The 17,510-nt window shown below is 41.1% G+C and overlaps 1 protein-coding gene across 3 annotated transcripts in view; it reads left to right on the top strand.

The window, feature by feature from the left end:
- Positions 1 to 17,510, top strand: part of pdzrn3b (PDZ domain containing RING finger 3b) — a 181,965-nt gene that overhangs the window by 101,727 nt on the left and 62,728 nt on the right. Inside the window, exon 1 of one of the 3 annotated variants that reach the window (XM_055647702.1) lies at positions 15,217 to 15,703. The exons of the other annotated variants lie outside the window; for them this stretch is intronic. Coding sequence (XP_055503677.1) covers positions 15,638 to 15,703 — 66 coding nt within the window. The 5' untranslated portion in view covers positions 15,217 to 15,637. Of the gene's footprint in view, positions 1 to 15,216; positions 15,704 to 17,510 lie in introns of those variants that run through there. 3 annotated transcript variants of the gene reach the window in all.

The following is a 17,510-nucleotide window of genomic DNA, read 5'->3' as shown; positions in this document are numbered from 1 at the left end:
TATGTTAATAGATTGGAGCGGCTGGGCTTGTATACTCTGGAATTTAGATGGATGAGAGGAGCTCTTATTGAAACATATAAGATTATTATGGGTTTGGACACGCTAAGGGCAGGAAACATGTTCCCAATGTTGCGCCCCACCCAAGGTTTCCGTGCGGTTCACGGAGGTTTTTGTCAGTCTCCCTACCTGCTTCCACTACCTGCAACCTCTGGCAACCACCTGGAGCGAAGGACATAGGTAACTGGATGCTTTCAAGAGAGAGTTATGCCCCTGAAACCCCTGTCCCCTAAACCTGAACCCTAAGAAACGTTACCCAAGGTCTCCTTCGCTCCATAGAGGCTTTTGCAGTCTCCTTACCTGCTTCCACTACCTGAGTTTCTCAACCAGCATTTTTGTGGGGTGCACCTTCGATTTCCGTTCAGGTTTCCAGGGATAGGGGCTGCGAGTTTAGGGATGGCTTGAACAACGAGCTACTGATGGATGTTGTCCTGTTTATCACACAGACCAGACTGCTCACTATTGACTCCACTTATACTGCACTGCTTCAGAAAAATAGCAATATAATCAAGGACCTTTTTCACCCATTCAATCCCATTTTGTTCCTCTCCAATTAGGCAGTAGGTACAAAAGTTTGAAAGCACATACAATCTTCTTGTCTGCAGTTCTCAGGTTACTGAAAGATCTTTTGCTTCAGTTAGCCTGGAAGCTGGATCTTCCAACCTAACTCATTGTGGACCTTGGACTTTTTCTCTGTGACTGTAACAAAATGCTGCAACACTGTATTCTGCATTCTGGTATTTATCTCTTTGCACTGCCTATTGTCCTTCTGTAATGTTTCAGTGTACACGTGTATAGTATAATTTGAGTGGATAGCACGAAAGCAAAGCCTTTTACGGACCTGCTGAATTATGGGGCTGTCACACTTTGGCCATTTTTTCGCTGACTGTCATAGTCGTAGCAGGTCGCCGAAAAACCAGCGACTGGACCCCCCTACGTCAATCTCTACGACAATGTCTACAACAACCTACCTCCTAGTCGACGTCAAGCTACGGCAAGCTATCAACACCCGGCGACCCATTAGAACACTCACCAAAGACCACAGCTACGACAACCTACGACCACCCGCGACAAGCTATGACAAGGTAAGATAATTCAGTCGCCGGTACCTGTCGCTGGTTGACATAGGTAGTCGCCAATGGAATTCACCGAAGTCAGCACAGGCGAGAACCTACGTCATCCTGGCGACAGCACCAATATCCGGCTACGATCGTTGGCATCAAGCCCATGGGTGCCGACTGTTGCCAAAAGGTTTTAAACATTTCAAAATCCAGCGACGACCAGAAAAAAGGTGCGACTCTTTGGGCGACTGAGGAGACCATACAGGCCACACCCAGGTAACCATGTGGCGACAGCCTACTCACCTGTAATCACCTAAAAAATCGCCTAAGTGGGACAAGGGCATCACTTTGTGTCTCCAACTCTCATTATATGCAAGTTTGCTGCCTCTGAGTAACTTGCTGTACATGTAACCTACTTGTAACTTGCTGTACCAAAGGCATACTCTCTCTGTAAAATACTAATGTTATAGAGACTTAACAACAAATACCTACCTCTGGCCATGCCTAGTAATGGGTTGTCAAGATAGTCATCCACAATGAGCAGTTTAATTGCAGTACAGGACTTCACTTCTGAGGCTCAGTTCCACATTTGAACAGCAAGAAAGTGGAGCAAAATGATTTGAACTGTCTCCAACTCTCATTTATGCAAGTTTGCTGCCAGCTGGCAATGAACTTCAGAACTTGCTGTACCAAAGGCATACTCTCTCTATATATACTAATATTATAGAGACTTAACACACATATACCTACCTATATATGCCTAGTAATATATCCACAATGATATATTAATTGCATATAGGACTTCACTTCTGAGGCTATTATATTTATAGCAAGAAATATATATGATATATAGCACCTTTTACCACTGCCATGGCATGATAGGATATATATATATATATATATATATATATATATATATATATATATATATATACATTTTCTAACAATTAAATACTTTTCACAGCTAACATGTTGTAACTCAGATCTTTTTAGACAATTCCATGTTTGTAAAAAATCTTCAGTAATTTTCTGCCATCACTAATATGAATGTTCAAGAACTAAATTTGTAGGAATATTTGAAATTATGTGTATTAATACTGACAGTGTGTGGCAAGTGGAATATTATAGCATTGCCCCAAGATGCAAAATTCAAAACCACTTGGGACATTTTCTTTTCAAATGATCAATCTGAAATAAATTTGATGTTTCCACTTTGTTTTATATTCTTTCATTAAGTTGTCTTCTATGGATCTATTGAGAAGTTTGCGTAATGCTATTTGTAAATTGGCATTCTGTGATATATTTACATTATACCTGAGAAATGATCTCTCACTGAGTGTGCATTTCATTCATTATTAAACCATTATTAAGTCGGATACCAGTCTGTATATATGAACAACCACAGGTAGACTCACAATAGTGGAGTAACTCAGTGGGACAGGCAGCATCTCTGGAGAGAAGGAATGGGTGACATTTCGGGTCGAGACCCTTCTTCAGACTATATTGTGCCTGTCTTCGATTTAAACCAGCATCTGCAGTTTATTCCCACACGATATGAACAACCATGTCATTAAGAGGCACGTACATCTGAAGAAGGGTTTTGGCCCGAAACGTCGCCTATTTCCTTCGCTCCATAGATGCTGCTGTACCCGCTGAGTTTCTCCAGCATTTTTGTGTACCTTCGATCTTCCAGCATCTGCAGTTCCTTCTTGAATACATTAGTTCCCTCTTGGGTCTACCAGGGTTAATTGAAGTGATACATACTAGAATTAAAGAGCTTAATTACACTATTTGTTTACATTTGATCTTCAACTGGCAGCTGACTTGGGTGTTAAAAATAGGTCGGTTAACTTTAAACTGGTTTGCAGCAGAGCATTCTGATGGAAGATGCTGTGAGGGCAGTGTGTTGCTGTTGAGGGAAGTGATGGAACGGTTGAATTCAGCAGTGCACACAGTGATCCATTTAGGCACAAATGAAGCAGCATTAATGATAATTGTGGGCTTCTCACCAAAATACTGTTATTGCAATTATTGCACAGCATTGATCCAAATGAACTAAAAACAGATGCGTAATGGAGATTTTTAAATTGCATGCATGAAATATAGAACTAGATTTTGCTAGCAATGCGAACTCCTGTACTTATCCATTCCCGTACCAGCCAAGTCCATTTATCATGAGTGTCAAGCAGCACAGGGTGAATGGCAAAGTCTTACGCAGGGCAGGGCCTTCCCAGCCATCGATAGGATGTCTTGGGTGGGTCCTGAACAAGTCTGGTCACAGAGAAGACTTGAATAGTTTGTTTTAACACGCACCTTGGCTCATCGAGCTGTGAATCAATTGGGATTGTTGTGAAAATCCCTAACATTCACAAAAACATTTGATGATTAACAATTCAACCAAAAACAAATTAATTAAAATACAAAAGACAAGACACTTTAAAGAAAACTCAGTTAATTCAAAACCGTAATAACTTGAAATTTGTTTTCAAACATAAGAAAAAGGAGCAAGTGTGGACTAATCAATGTCTCGAGATGACTTGGTTGTGGAATAAGACCCATACCCCATCCTCCTCACACCCTTTGATTCCCTTTTTGACAAATATCCATGAATTTCCACCTCCACAGCTTTCTGGGGAAGTGAATTCCAAAGATTTCCCAGCCCTCTCAGAGAAGAAATTCCTCTCCATCTCCGTCTGACAACATGACACTTTATTTTGAACCTATGCTCCCTAGATTAAGATACCCCACTGGGCGAAACATCTTCTCAGCTTTGCCCTGCCAATCCCTCCCTGAATCTTAGATGTTTCCCTATGAATTACAGGGCCAACCAGTTCATCATTTCTTCATAGGACAGAACTCTCATCCTAAGAATTAACCAAAGAAGCCTTTGCTGCACAGCATCCAATGTAAGCGCCTTCTTCCGTAAATATGGAGACGATAGATGTAGCCAGTACTCCAGCAACAATCTCGTCAGCAACCTGTAAAGTTGCATCTAGATATCCCTAATTATATACTATCACATCATACAGTCCATCTGAGGAAGGGTCCGAACCTGAAATGTTGCCGTAGTTTTCTGTTTTGTCAATTTGTGATGTTGCGTTTATTGTTTTACAACCCTTTGAGATGTCCCCAGAATCCAGGGAGTTTGTGTAAATATCCACCAATGCATCCACTGTCTTTGTGCCTTTTACTTTATGATACTTGGATGTAGGCCATCAAACCCACGTAACTTGTTAGATACAAGGAACCTATTAGATCCAATAGGCACAAAGAGTTAGAGAGAGAAAGAAAAAAAAGAGAAAACTTAAGAAAAGCCCCCCCCTTCCCCCCCCCCCCCCCCCCCCCCCCCCCCCCCCCCCCCCCCCCCCCCCCCCCCCCCCAGTCCTGAAACCATTTCTTTTCAGTTCTGTTGCACCTTATACTTGTTGTAAGTCGATAAATGCAGACCAAGTCTTTTGGAAGTGGTCTGATTTGCCTGCTAGAAGGAGTCTCATATCTTCTATTAAAAGCCATTTAACTGGTTCTAAATGTTGCAGATGATCAGAGGTGTTGAAAACCAATAAAGTAAAATTGTGATTTAAACGTATATATAAAAATCAACAATAAAACACATTTCTTTAAAACCATGCTCATCTGCCATAAGTTAATTAAAAGCATTAATATTATTTGAAATAAAGAAAAGTAATTTTCCTTTTTCAGTCCAAGTTGGCGACCAGAGCCATGTGAGGTCCCATTACATATGCCTGCCCTGGGCAGCTGACGATCCAGATATAAAGTGTATTCAGCTCCTCATCTTGACTTTATTAACTCAATCTCTGAACTTTGTGCAAAGCCCAGTAGCACAGGTGTGAAAGTCAGGAATTCACTTACCTGCAAAAAGGACTTTGCCAGAAAGTAAATGCTTTTCGTCCCATTACTTTCACTCAAATTCACAGGTAACTTTTACCACATTTTCACAATCACTTCTAATCTTTCCCGCTTGCTCAAAGCCTGGGTATGAAGTTTTATGAATTCCGAGAGGAACAGAAGGCTACAGCAAAGTGCAGAAAATAGAAAATGCAACATCAGCAGGGAAGGGGATGATTGAAAGGACAGACGATGTGGGGCTGATGCTACATGCGTTGAGTACTACTCTTTTGTCATCTGCTGATGTATACCTTAAGAGGCTTTCTTGTCAATAGAGACTGTAACAACATGTACCCCATGTCGAGCAAGAACTTGACACAATACCCACAACGGTGGAACAGATGGGAAAACAGTTGTCTGCACTGCTGTCTGCAAAATCAGTGACAGATCTATTGGCAATTTCCATTATGGTAGCCACAGTCAGAATAATATTCTGTGGTAATAGGCAAAGGCTATTATGTGGACCATAGGAAAATAATTTTATTGTTTATGCTTAAATTAATGTTACAAATGCCTTGGATTTCAAAGAATGATTGAAAAAATACTTGCATCTATGGAAGGTCTGATTATGTCACTTGACTTTACAGGGAATTTGTCTTTTGAAGCATGCACTGTTTTTATGTGGCAACACAGCAATATCCACCCAGTACCATAGCAACTATACACTTTGACAAGAAGGTGGTTTCTGTTCAGTGTCTCATTTGAAAGGCAACACCCCTAGAAATGCATCACTCCCTCAGCATCAAGGATTCACTTTGTGCTGTTTCAGCATTAGCGTTGCATGAAAACAAAACCAAATAAATCTCACACACTTAATTAGTACATGTTTCAAGAATTGTAAATGGTTTTAACTTGCTTAGACAAAATCTCATTGAGCTTCATGAGAAGACAGCCACACAACCTGATAGGTATGAAGGAACAGTGGCAATGCTGAACCATAATGGGCCTGACCCACTTAGGCGACTTTTTAGGCGACTGCAGGAGACTATGCAGTCACCACATGGTCGCCACAGGTTCGCGGGTGGTTGCCGGGGAGTTGCCTTCATGATCGTGAGGAGTTCCCACTTTCTGGGAACTAGTCGCGGCCTCATTATGGTCGCCGTGAACATGTTGAAAAATTAGCGGTGACTAGAATGAAGAGTAGCGAGAATAGCGAGAATTCTCGAGCCGTAGGTGGTTCGCCAGGAGGTCCTAATGGGTTGCCAGGAGGTCGAAGGTTTTCTGAGGTTCCCGTAGATTGTAGCCCGCGCTGACTGGTGAATTTAATTGGCTCATTGGGGGGGAAAAAAGGTAAGCAGTAGTTTTCAGAACCAAGAGTAACCGACCGGTAATGTTAAATGTCCACCGAGCTGCACAGCCGTGTATCTCTGGCTTCTTAAAAGTTGGCTCCACTCCGTCTCCCCCCTTTCCGCCCCCACCCTCTTTTAAAGGACTTAATGTACACAGTGCTTTAGCTGTCTTTTTACAGCACCAACCTTCCTGTTCATCATGGTGTGTGTTTGTTTCATATTGGCTTTGCACTGTATGAATTTTTTAGATAGCATTCCCCCCTGTTCTCCTCCTGCATAACGGGCTGGTGAAGGAAGCAGTGTGTGTGTGTGTGTGTGTTTGCGTTCCACTCTGACAGTCGCCGTTCCAGTTTCCAGTTTTTCAGGTAACTGCCGGCAACTTGACAGTCGCCGGTACGCCGTTGAAAAATCGCCTATGTGGAACAGGCCCATAAGACGTCCTGAGACACCTTGCTGGCTGGTGATCAGCGTTTTCAAAGTGAACCACTGATACTCAATCACCCCTAGGAAGATAATTCCTCGATTTACAAGGACACCCTGAGTCCAGGATGTGTTGTTACAGATGCTGACACATCTGTCGCTCAGCTCTTGACACTGAACTCCACGTGGCATGAAATAAAATGATCATGCTGGGACTTCCCATCTAACATCAGTCAGCCTACACACAGTATCTGATGCTCCCTTCATTTGAATGAAAACTATATATTTAGCTCTATATATATTCTTGTTTTATTTTAATGTTTAGATTGGTTTAGGTTTATTATGGCCACATGCAGTGAAAATCTCTGTTTTGCATTTATTTACGTTTAAAAAAAATACCTTGTTTAAAATAGTTTGGATAATAACTTTTAAATTCTCTCTGAATAGTAGACGTTTAAAACTGGTTTAAGCTTTGGCAGGGGGCTACGCCCCACCATCAATGTGGGGCAGATTTGTGATTTACATGTCCCCAGGATGTTTAAAAGTACTCTCATTTTGGCAAATACTGGAAATACTCAGCAGGTCAGACTGCATATGTGAGGAGAGAAATATAGTTAACATTTCAGGTCTGGCCTGCTGAGTACTTGATGCACTTTCGTTTTTTCTTTTAGATTTCCCACATTTCCAATTTGTTTTTGTTTTTCAGAATTTTAATTTTGATGGGTTATTTTCAGGTAAAGTTACCTTTATAATATCAGGAAAGAAAATAGCCAGTTTGTGCAGAGCAGGATTTTCTGAACGCACAAGACATAAATGACCAGGTATTCGTTGCTACTAGTATTGATTTAGTGATAAATGTTGCCCGAAACATCAGGAGAATTCTCAAGACTTCATATCGCAGGTGATGTGATACTTTTTCAATGTTTAATGTTTCATTTGAGCAATGACATCTCTGACAGTTCATCCTTCCTCAGTAGCAAGATTGTGTACTTGAGCCTCTGAATGGAAGCATACACCCATTACCTACTGATACAGAAGTAAATGTGATGCTACTCAGCCAAGACTGATGGCTGGAAAGCTTGGCAGTAACTATAACTTCAAGAATCATAAAATATATATTGGAAGAACATAAATGGCCACAGCACATACACTTCACTAAGTTAGGTATTGATTTGATCAGCATTTTATTTTCTTCTGCAGAAGAGGTGCCACCTGTGGAAAAAAGTCTGAGTAAATATGTCATTCTGGTGTGTATCTGTAGTCAAACAAAAATCAGATTGTAAATTGTAAAAGTGTCCAGTAAAAAGATGGTGGATATATGTCTGACAGTTCCGTTCTCAACACAAACAGTTTGCATGTTGAAAATAGGGCCGTGAACTGAGTTCTCACATGGCAGAATGTCCCTGCAATCTCACAACAGCCTGTAACTCCACCCTTGCTAGTCTCACAAACATTCGATCACATGTTTGGGTTTTACATAAGTTGGGGTGCTTGTAAACTCTTGACAACCCGTTCACCTTGTTGAATCATCTCATCTAATTTTGCTGATATGTCCACCCACTGTACAGACTTTATTGCACTTGTCGAGACTATTCAGCTCATCAAGACCATGGTAGTGTTAGCCATATTATTTTTGTACTTTCGTACTTTTCTGCTGCCTCGTGGAAAAATCTGTCTTCGTAGCATGTTCCAGTGGCATGCATTATATTGTTACTTTCTTTGTTTGAATATGCAATGTATACAAATAGCAGCCACTTACGGCACTGACAAAGTTACAAAGCATGCCAGCTCCTCCTTTTGTTCTCCTCTCCCCCCCATCCCTCCCACACCCCCCCCCCCCCCCATCCCTCCACCCCCCCCCCCCCCAAGTGGTTCCCCTACACCAGTTCCCCATTGTCCTTTGTTCTCCCACCCTCTCCAATTGTCCACCGCGAGGCATCACCACCGGCGAGGCTTCATCACCACTGCCGAGGGTCCACTTCACGCCTCCGTGATGCCGACCCGGGCCCCAGCTGCAGGCTCCATTGGCTGCTCCGCCGACCTGGACTCCAATCCACGAGGCGTGGCTCCCCCGTTCGACCCAGGCTTCTACGCAGCGATCCAGGAAGCATCGAGACCGCGGCGCCTCGATAAAGGCCTCCGGCCGCACTCCCAGTCCACAGCCGCAGGGCCCGTCGGGAAGCTTTCTTTCTATTTTCTATTTTTAGCAGGGAATAATGTAAGATCTCGTTCACGGCATCAGTCCGAACATCTGAAATGTTCATTTAATGCCCAAATAGTTATGCAATAAAAGGATACTCGTTCATAAATGCGCGATTTCGTGCCTGTACCCAAGCTATGTGGCTTATGCAAGAATGTCAGTGGGCAGTGTTGCACGACATGGATCGTATTTGAGGAGCTGACATTGCACCTTTTGTGAGAGCCACGTTACAATTGATGACTTTGTACCTCAGCCACCGTACATAGCCTCTGTCAAGTGGCCATTGGCAGGTGTCATTGTCTGGCCCTGACTGCACACAATTTGCATGCTGATGGAAAATTGCCCTTGTTTATTTATCATTGCCTAATCATACATGTTCTGGGCCAAGAGATACGAGTGACTATGCAGTCAATATATCTAGTAGCTTGGAAAATAAAAAAACAAAATGGTAAAAATATAGAGGCCTCTAATATTGCTGATTGCAGAAGAGTATGTAAGAGGTTTGATAATGAAATACCTTTTGGAGTGTGTCCTTAATGTAGAAATAACTGGTAAATTGGCTATTTCCTGGCAATACTCACTGTGTTTGAACAGATGAATCTGTGGCATGGAAGGTTAAGGGGATGGCAGCCTTCCATCTGACTGCCCATGCAATGCAGATGATAGGGTGTCCCTTGTGGAATTTCATCAGCAGTAATCTGGCCATTTTATTGAAGCTTTGACTTTGTGGCTGTGTGAGGCCTCCACAGCTGCTGTATTTTCTATCCTGGAGGAAATTGGAAGGGCATCTGTCATGGAGTATGGTTTCAGTGCTATGAGCTCCTTCACTGGGGCTGTTGCAGTCCTTTGTCGTAGCAAACACCTGTGTCTGTGATGTGGGGATAAAACCTGCTAAACACTTCTGCTTGAGGTCTAATAACTTTAAAAAATGTTTTACCTTCATTTATAACGTGAACTCACAAGTATGATTGAAAGTAAATGAAACATATAGTTGACTTTAGTTTGGGGGGGGGGGGTTGTCCAGAACCAGGGGGTCACCGTTTAAGAATAAGGCATAGGCCATTTAGGACTGAAATGAGGAAAAACATTTTCACCCAGAGAGCTGTGAATCTGTGTGGATTCTCTGCTGCAGAAGGCAGTGGAGGCCAATTCATTGGATGCTTTCAAAAGAGAGTTAGATTGAACTCTGAGGGCTCACTGAATCAAGAGATATGGGGGAAAAGCAGAAACTGGGCACTGATTTGGATGATCAGCCATGATCATATTGAATGGCGGTTCTGGCTCGAAGGTCCGAATGGCCTACTCCTGCACCTATTTCCTATGTTTCTATGTTTCATCATAAACCAAAATGCATAAATTTGATATCTATTTAAAGTCTGTTTGATATGTTTGTCTGCCAACTAACCTTCATTAACACTGTTTATCACAGGAATTACAAAATCAAAGAAAGATAACTGCAGAACTGTTAACTACTAGTTTTGATCATTTTGCATTTACTTCTGTTTACGGTTTCATTTAAATTTATTTGCAGAAGAAAATAGGGGTCAGCAGAAGAACATCGAGGTCCCAATTTGTACAGGTTGGTGAGTGGGCAGATGGAGTTTAATGTGGATAAATGTGAGGTTATCCTCTGGTGGCAAAAACAGGAAGGCAGATTATTATCTAAATGGTGTCAAGTTGGGAAAAGGGGAAGTACAACTGGATCTGGGGATCCTTGTTCTTCAGTCAATGAAGGTAAGAATGCAGGTACAGCAGGCAATGAAGAAAGCGAATGGCATGTTGGCCTTCATAACAAGAGGAGTTGAGTATAGGAGCAAAGAGGTCCTTCTGCAGTTGTGCAGGGCCCTAGTGAGACCACACCTGGAGTATTGGGTGCAGTTTTGGTCTCCAAACTTGAGGAAGGACATTCTTGTTATTGAGGGAGTGCAGCGTATGTTCATGAGGCTAATTCCAATGATGACGGGACTGTCGTATGTTTATAAATTGGAGCGGCTGGGCTTGAATACTCTGGAATTTAGAATGATGAGAGGGAATCTTATTGAAACATGTAAGATTATTAAGGGCTTGGACATGCTTGAGGCAGGAAACATGTTCCCAATGTTGGGGGAGTCCAGAACCAGGGGCCATAGTTTAAGAATAAGTGGTAAGCCATTTAGAACTGAGATGAGGAAAAACCTTTTCACAGAGAGTTGAGTGTGTGAAATTCTCTGCCTCGGGGGGCGGTGGAGGCTGGTTCTCTGGATGATTTCAAGAGAGAGTTAGATAGAGCTCTTAGGGATAGTGGAGTTAAGGGATAAGGAGAGAAGGCAGGAACGGGGTACTGATTGTGGATGATCGGCCAAGATCACATTGAATGGTGGTGCTGGCTCAAAGGGTCGAATGGCCTACACCTGCACCTATTATCTATTGATGGGTATATTTGGAATTTGGGGAAATGCCATAATCCACGAGATTGCAACCTTTATAACGTCCACCAGTCCACTGCCACATCTGGTAACATATCCACTAGACAGTGGAAGAGAATGATGATTAGTCTGTGCATAACTGTGCATATCTGAGTCGGGGAAAGAAGCTTCTGAAAGAATGTTCTGTCTTGCCTTCTCTTAAACTCATCCAAATTTTTAGTGCTACCTTTTGGAGTGACATCCTGCTGATTTGAGCGCTAATTTAGTTTATTATTGTCACGTGTACTGAGGTACAGTGAAACACATTTGTTGCGTGCTATCCAGTCAGCAGAAAGACAAAACATGATTACAATTGGGCTACTAACAGTGTATAGTTTTTATGAGAATGTGTCCAGTGCTGTTAAAATCAAAATCCTTGCTCCGGTATGGAAATGCATCTATCTCGAGAATCTGGGGTAGCCCAGTCATTCTGCTTCAGTTTACGTAACTGTTATCATGTAGTCATGCAGCATGGAAAGTGGATCTTCAATCCAACATGCTCATGCCAACCAAGGTACCTCATCTACGCTAGTGCCATTTATCTATGTTTGGCTCGTATCCTACAAAACCTTCCCTATGAACCTGTCCAAATGTCATTTAAATGTCTTTGTAACTGCCTCAACTACTTCCTCTTGCAGCTCATTGCGTTTGCCCACACCCTCAATGTGGAAAAGTTGCCTCTCTTTAATAATGATTAAATCTTTTCCAAGATGTACGAAGATGTTGCTAGGATTTGAGTGGCTGAGCTATAGAGCTGCTGCACAGACGCTAATTTGGCAGTGCATTTGTGACCACTGAAGTGATAAGAGTCCTATCCAGATTCCTCCATCTAGCAATAAGTTGGTAGAAGGATCTGCTACCCCAAGTTGCATTTCATTGAAACCATTTGGTACCATTATGGACAATCCCTTCCGGTCAGTGCACAGAGCAAAGTGGGAAATTACCCACATTGACACAAATAGAGAGAAACCGGCATTGTTTACAACTATTTTTATGGATTGGGCATGTAGTGACACATTACTTAGGAGAATGCTTTTTGTTATCTTGGTCTCAATATCAATGATCTACAAACCTCTATTTAAAATTTCAATTCTTGTTTAAATTATGCTCCATTAATGAACAATGATCCCACATCTTTTGTATTACATCGCTTTGTTTAATGTCCCTTAGTGACGACACATAAACCATCCTCTGCTTCATTATATTAAATTTGTAAATTAATATTGAAAATGTTCATGTTATTAAATCCCTTGAATGATTCCAATGTGGCTTTACATAATTTAAAATGTGCAATTTTAATTTGAGGAAGGATGGAAAGATTGCCTTTTGTTATATTACGTCAAATAGTGGTCAGTTGATATACATTTGTTGTCAGTGACCAGAAAGCTTTAGTTTCTGATGTGAAAATAAGACGCAAGTTCGAGTGACTGTGAGCACAATACAAATCTTTCTGAATGTTGAGTTGTTGGTAATTGTGTCAGATGGTTGGCCAAAAGTTTTGGCAGGCCCGAGGAAATTACAGTGGGTGTTTCCTGTTGACGGTGTTTCTATGACATGACGTTAAAAGGCTGAATGATCTTTGCAAGTGCTGCACTAATTAGTCGTGTTCGTTAATTGGTATTTCTGCTGGATGCCTTTATTGACAGCAAGCGCTTCCATCAGCAGTGACGTGGGTGTACAGGATGGAAACTTGAAACTCTCGTCACACCCTGTAATTCAAGGATTATGAGTATATTATGACACCCTAATCTCCATCAGCCTTCCCACGTTTCTGCTGAGCGGCTTTTACAGAATAAATATCCTTGTTTGACATCAATGAGGAATGCTGATGGGCCAACCGCATTCTTTTCTCTGTGTCCTGTTGATTTGGCTTAAATCCAGGCAATTGCGTAAAATTAAAGGGAAGGGATCAGATTATTAGGTCCCCTGAGTGAGTACTAATGAGCATAATCAACACCCGCCTCTCGTATGCAAAGCAATGGTCTTTTTATAGGATTTACAATGCAGACGTGACACTAAAACAGCATGTAAATTGCTGCTCATCAACTGACACACTTACTCTTTGACATACAGACATAGCACATCATGAAATGCCAAATTATTGCATTGTTAGTATTTCTGCAAGAAAAGGCAGAGGCAAACTCCATAGCAGGGGATCCATGTATATCAACGGGTCGATGGTGGAAAGGGTCAAGAACTTCAAATTCCTAGGCGTGCATATTTCCAAAGATCTCTCCTGGTCGCAGAACACTGATGCAATTATAAAGAAAGCACATCTACTTCCTGAGAAGATTACAGAGAGTCGGTATGTCAAGGAGGACTCTCTCGAACTTAGTAGAGAGCATGGTGACCAGTTGCATGGTGGCTTGGTTCAGCAACCTGAGCGTCCAGGAGCAGAAAAGACTGCAAAAAGTTGTAAACACTGCCCAGTCCATCATCGGCTCTGACCTCCCTACCATCGAGGGGACCTATCGCAGTCGCTGCCTCAAAAAGACTGCCAGCATCATCAAGGACCCACACCATCCTGGCCACACACTCATCTCACTATATATATATATATGGTGTATGGACACACTGATCTGAGCTGTATTTATGCCTAAAATATTCTGTTGTGCTGCAACAAGCAAGAATTTGATTGTCCTATCTGGGACACATGATAATAAACTATGTTAACTATTGACTTAATGTCTGGCAGCACACAAACACAGAATTTTTTTTGAGCTGTACCACACAATTTAATTTTTTCTTGAAAAATCAATTTCGGTATTCGCTTATGACAAAGTTTAATAAGAATAAGTGGTTATTGTGGTTTAGAGATAAACATAAAAACAAGCCATTTGGCCCTTTGAGTCCACGCCGTCCGTCGATCACATGTTAATACTAGAAACAAGGAACTGGAGATGCTTGGTTTACAAAAGGAGACCAAAGTGCTGGAGTAACTCAGCAGATTAGGCAGCACCTCAGGAGAACATGGACAGGTAACGTTTCAAATCCTTTCTTCAGACTAATTGGGAGGGCGAGGGGGAAGAAAATACCAAGAGAGGAGGGGCTTGACAAAACCTGGCAGGTATTAGATTGACTCCTTGGTTCACTCCATTCATTCCCACCCAAATTACCCCCGCCCCAAGTACTTTCCACTGCAGTCATGGTAGCGCAGCGGTAGAGTTGCTGCCTTACAGCGAATGCAGCGCCAGAGACCCGGGTTCGATCCTGACTATGGGTGCTGTCTCTATGGAGTTTTTCTACATGGGTTTTCGCATAGATCTTCGGTTTCCTCCCACACTCCAAAGACATACAGGTTTGTAGGTTAATTGGCTTGGTAAATGTAAAAATTGTCCTGGTTTATCTATATGTCATCCATTTCCTAGATGAAACTCATTGAGCTTTGAACAAAAAGGTTAATTAGGACTGTAATTGTACATACAAAAAATCCACTTAGATTTTGACACGCAGACACATGTAATGGTATTTCATTGTGTGCACTTACGCAGTGGTGGTCTCCGCATTGCGATTCACTTGGTCTGAGCTCCCTTACTTATCCTTGGTCAGTTAAACTAAGAAGCAAGACATCCAGTTACAAGCAGGAATTGCTGGATTAACAACAATACATGTAATATTTTGTGAGCAAGTGGTTTCTTTTAAAACAATAGAGCATGACAAAAATGTTATTTTATGGTATGAAGTCAAATCAGCATTGCAGTTAACTTTCTGATTACAAATATGCTTTCATGTAAATTGCTTTTCTTAATTGTACACAGTTAAAACATCATAAAGCCAGTAAGGAATGACAAGCGAAGAATCTGTCATTTTTTTTTAACAGCCAGTGAAAGCTCGACTTTATAGATAAATGGTGTTAATATTTGTCATGATGTTTTGCCAAAATAGAGCAGTTGATTCTTAATTAGGGAAATTTCATCCATCATAGTCAACAATTATGACCTTCTGTATCATGACTTGTCATGAATAATCAATGAGGGCTGATTAATATGCATGAGCAGCAGTCTATATAGTGTGCGCTGATGCACGATACAGCAGCCTGACTAAAGCAGAGTAGGAAGCGTTAGAGTTAGCAACTGAGAGTGAGAGAAGGAGCCAGTTGCTTTCCGTGACCTGGGCTGTCTCTGCTACTAGTGTAATTTGTCTCAGCAGAAGTGGTTCACCTAGGTTACTTGCAGTAACACCCACATGAATGACAGCTAACTGAACCTTTTTAAGAAAAAGAACTGGACAAGGAAGGCTTTCTCCCAATACTTTCCCAACATGGGGTGCAACTTGTGCTCTCTGCAGAAAAAAGAACAGTACAAACTGCTGTATGAAGTTTGCCAGGTAATGTTGACTATTTCAATTTCTATTCACAATAGGTAATTGAACTAGAAAATCTGTCTGGACGTATTTTAACTTGTATCTTGTTTATGCACTTACAAGCAGGATTTTCATGACTTTTATAGTCTGCTGTTCGGTTAAAGCTCCTGCCTTTGTTTTTGTCAGTGCACAGAAAGAGAATAGTGACCTTGTGGTTCTTTAAAAAAAATAAATAGAATGTGACATTTGGTTGATATTTTTTTAATAAGTGTATATCGTAACATCAGTGTATTTTAAGTAGAGTGCATTAACATGCATACACATCATGAATTCCATATCATTGTTTTGATATTTTTGTATGGGAGTCTATGAAGTTTGTCATGTGGATTAAGCATTGAAACAGCAGAATCACAAACATATCAAGAATACGAGAGCATCCCAAGAGAATAATAAAATCTGAATCAACTCTCAATAAGCATTCCCCAATGCTGTTTATTTTTTGCGCATGTGTTTCTTAACAGATTAATTCTTTGCTGTTTCCAGTTCTAAACTGGTGAGAGAAATGGTTGGTCTTCAGTTATTGCTCTTCAGATATCTGTACAATTTATTCTGCCTCAAATCAACTGTAATGTCTGTTCAGCAGCAGTGGGTGGCACTGCGACTCAAGCAGGTAGGTGACAATAGCACTGAATGTTCAAAGCTGTGCATTGTCTGGGTTAAAGCTTTCAACCCATTGAAGATATTACAGAGGTATTTACGTGCGTTCTCTTCTGTACGCCTTATTCTTTTTCAGAAACACGATTTTCTTTACAAGCTCACCAAATGATGCATGTACTTGTATTGAGTGCCACCAGAGAAAATAATGTTTTGTTGGAAGATAGATACCAAAAGCTGGAGTAATTCAGCGGGACAGGCAGCATCTCTGGAGAGAAGGAATGTTTTGTTAGTATATATCTGACGTTGTAATTAACACAATGATATTTCTTGCTTTTTTTTATTGAACAAAAACATTAAAATGTGACATTCTGCATAGATGCAAGTGTATGGGTTATCTGATCAGTTTCAGACAGTCTTCTACCATTCCAACAATTTTCCAAGGTCACAAAATAAATAGAAGTCCGGTGCAGTTTTGAAGTGGAAAAGGCAAGAATAGCCATTTATAGAGATGGAGGAGGCAGATGCTGTGTCTTTTCCCTCCTCCTTCAGGTGAGATGATGCACGTTTTGGAACATTTTGCACATCAGATTCCTGGAAACCCTTAGCTCCACTGTCTTACAGAAACTCTGAGGGCAAGATTAAATCTTATTAAGAACTCGTGCTCCAATATTGTTTTATTGACAATTGAGTTATTTTGCTGATCATTTTCAGATCATCCCAAACAGCTATCCTATTGATGCTGGATTTTTTTTTTTTAATTTTTCCCTGAAGCTTTGACATTGACCAGGTTTCACTAATAAAATGTGAAGTGGATAAGACATTATCTTGTTTGAAGTGGTGTAAAGTTTTATTTTGTACAAGAACATGGTATTTGCAGTTTGTTTTCTGACGTCCTCCATTGGCTAACTGCTCTGCTGATCTGAACTGATAGTTCAACTCGCTGATTTTATTGACTCCTGACAATAATACATGTTTCAAGCATCCTTTTTTTCTATTTACTATTTTTAACGCTATGTTTCATTATCTTCAATTGAGAAAATTATGTGAAATGTATAATGCTAAAGAAACTATGAATATTGTACAATTTTGGCACAATATGAGTTTTTGGCAAATAAAACCTTTTTCAATATGAGTAATGTTGGTATCTTCACACCACAGTATTGAACAAAAGTCA

Source organism: Leucoraja erinacea, chromosome 16, assembly GCF_028641065.1.
Source record: "Leucoraja erinacea ecotype New England chromosome 16, Leri_hhj_1, whole genome shotgun sequence".
NCBI lineage: Eukaryota > Metazoa > Chordata > Chondrichthyes > Rajiformes > Rajidae > Leucoraja > Leucoraja erinaceus.
Note: the sequence above shows the minus strand (reverse complement) of the source record. Positions and strands in the feature narration are given on the sequence as shown.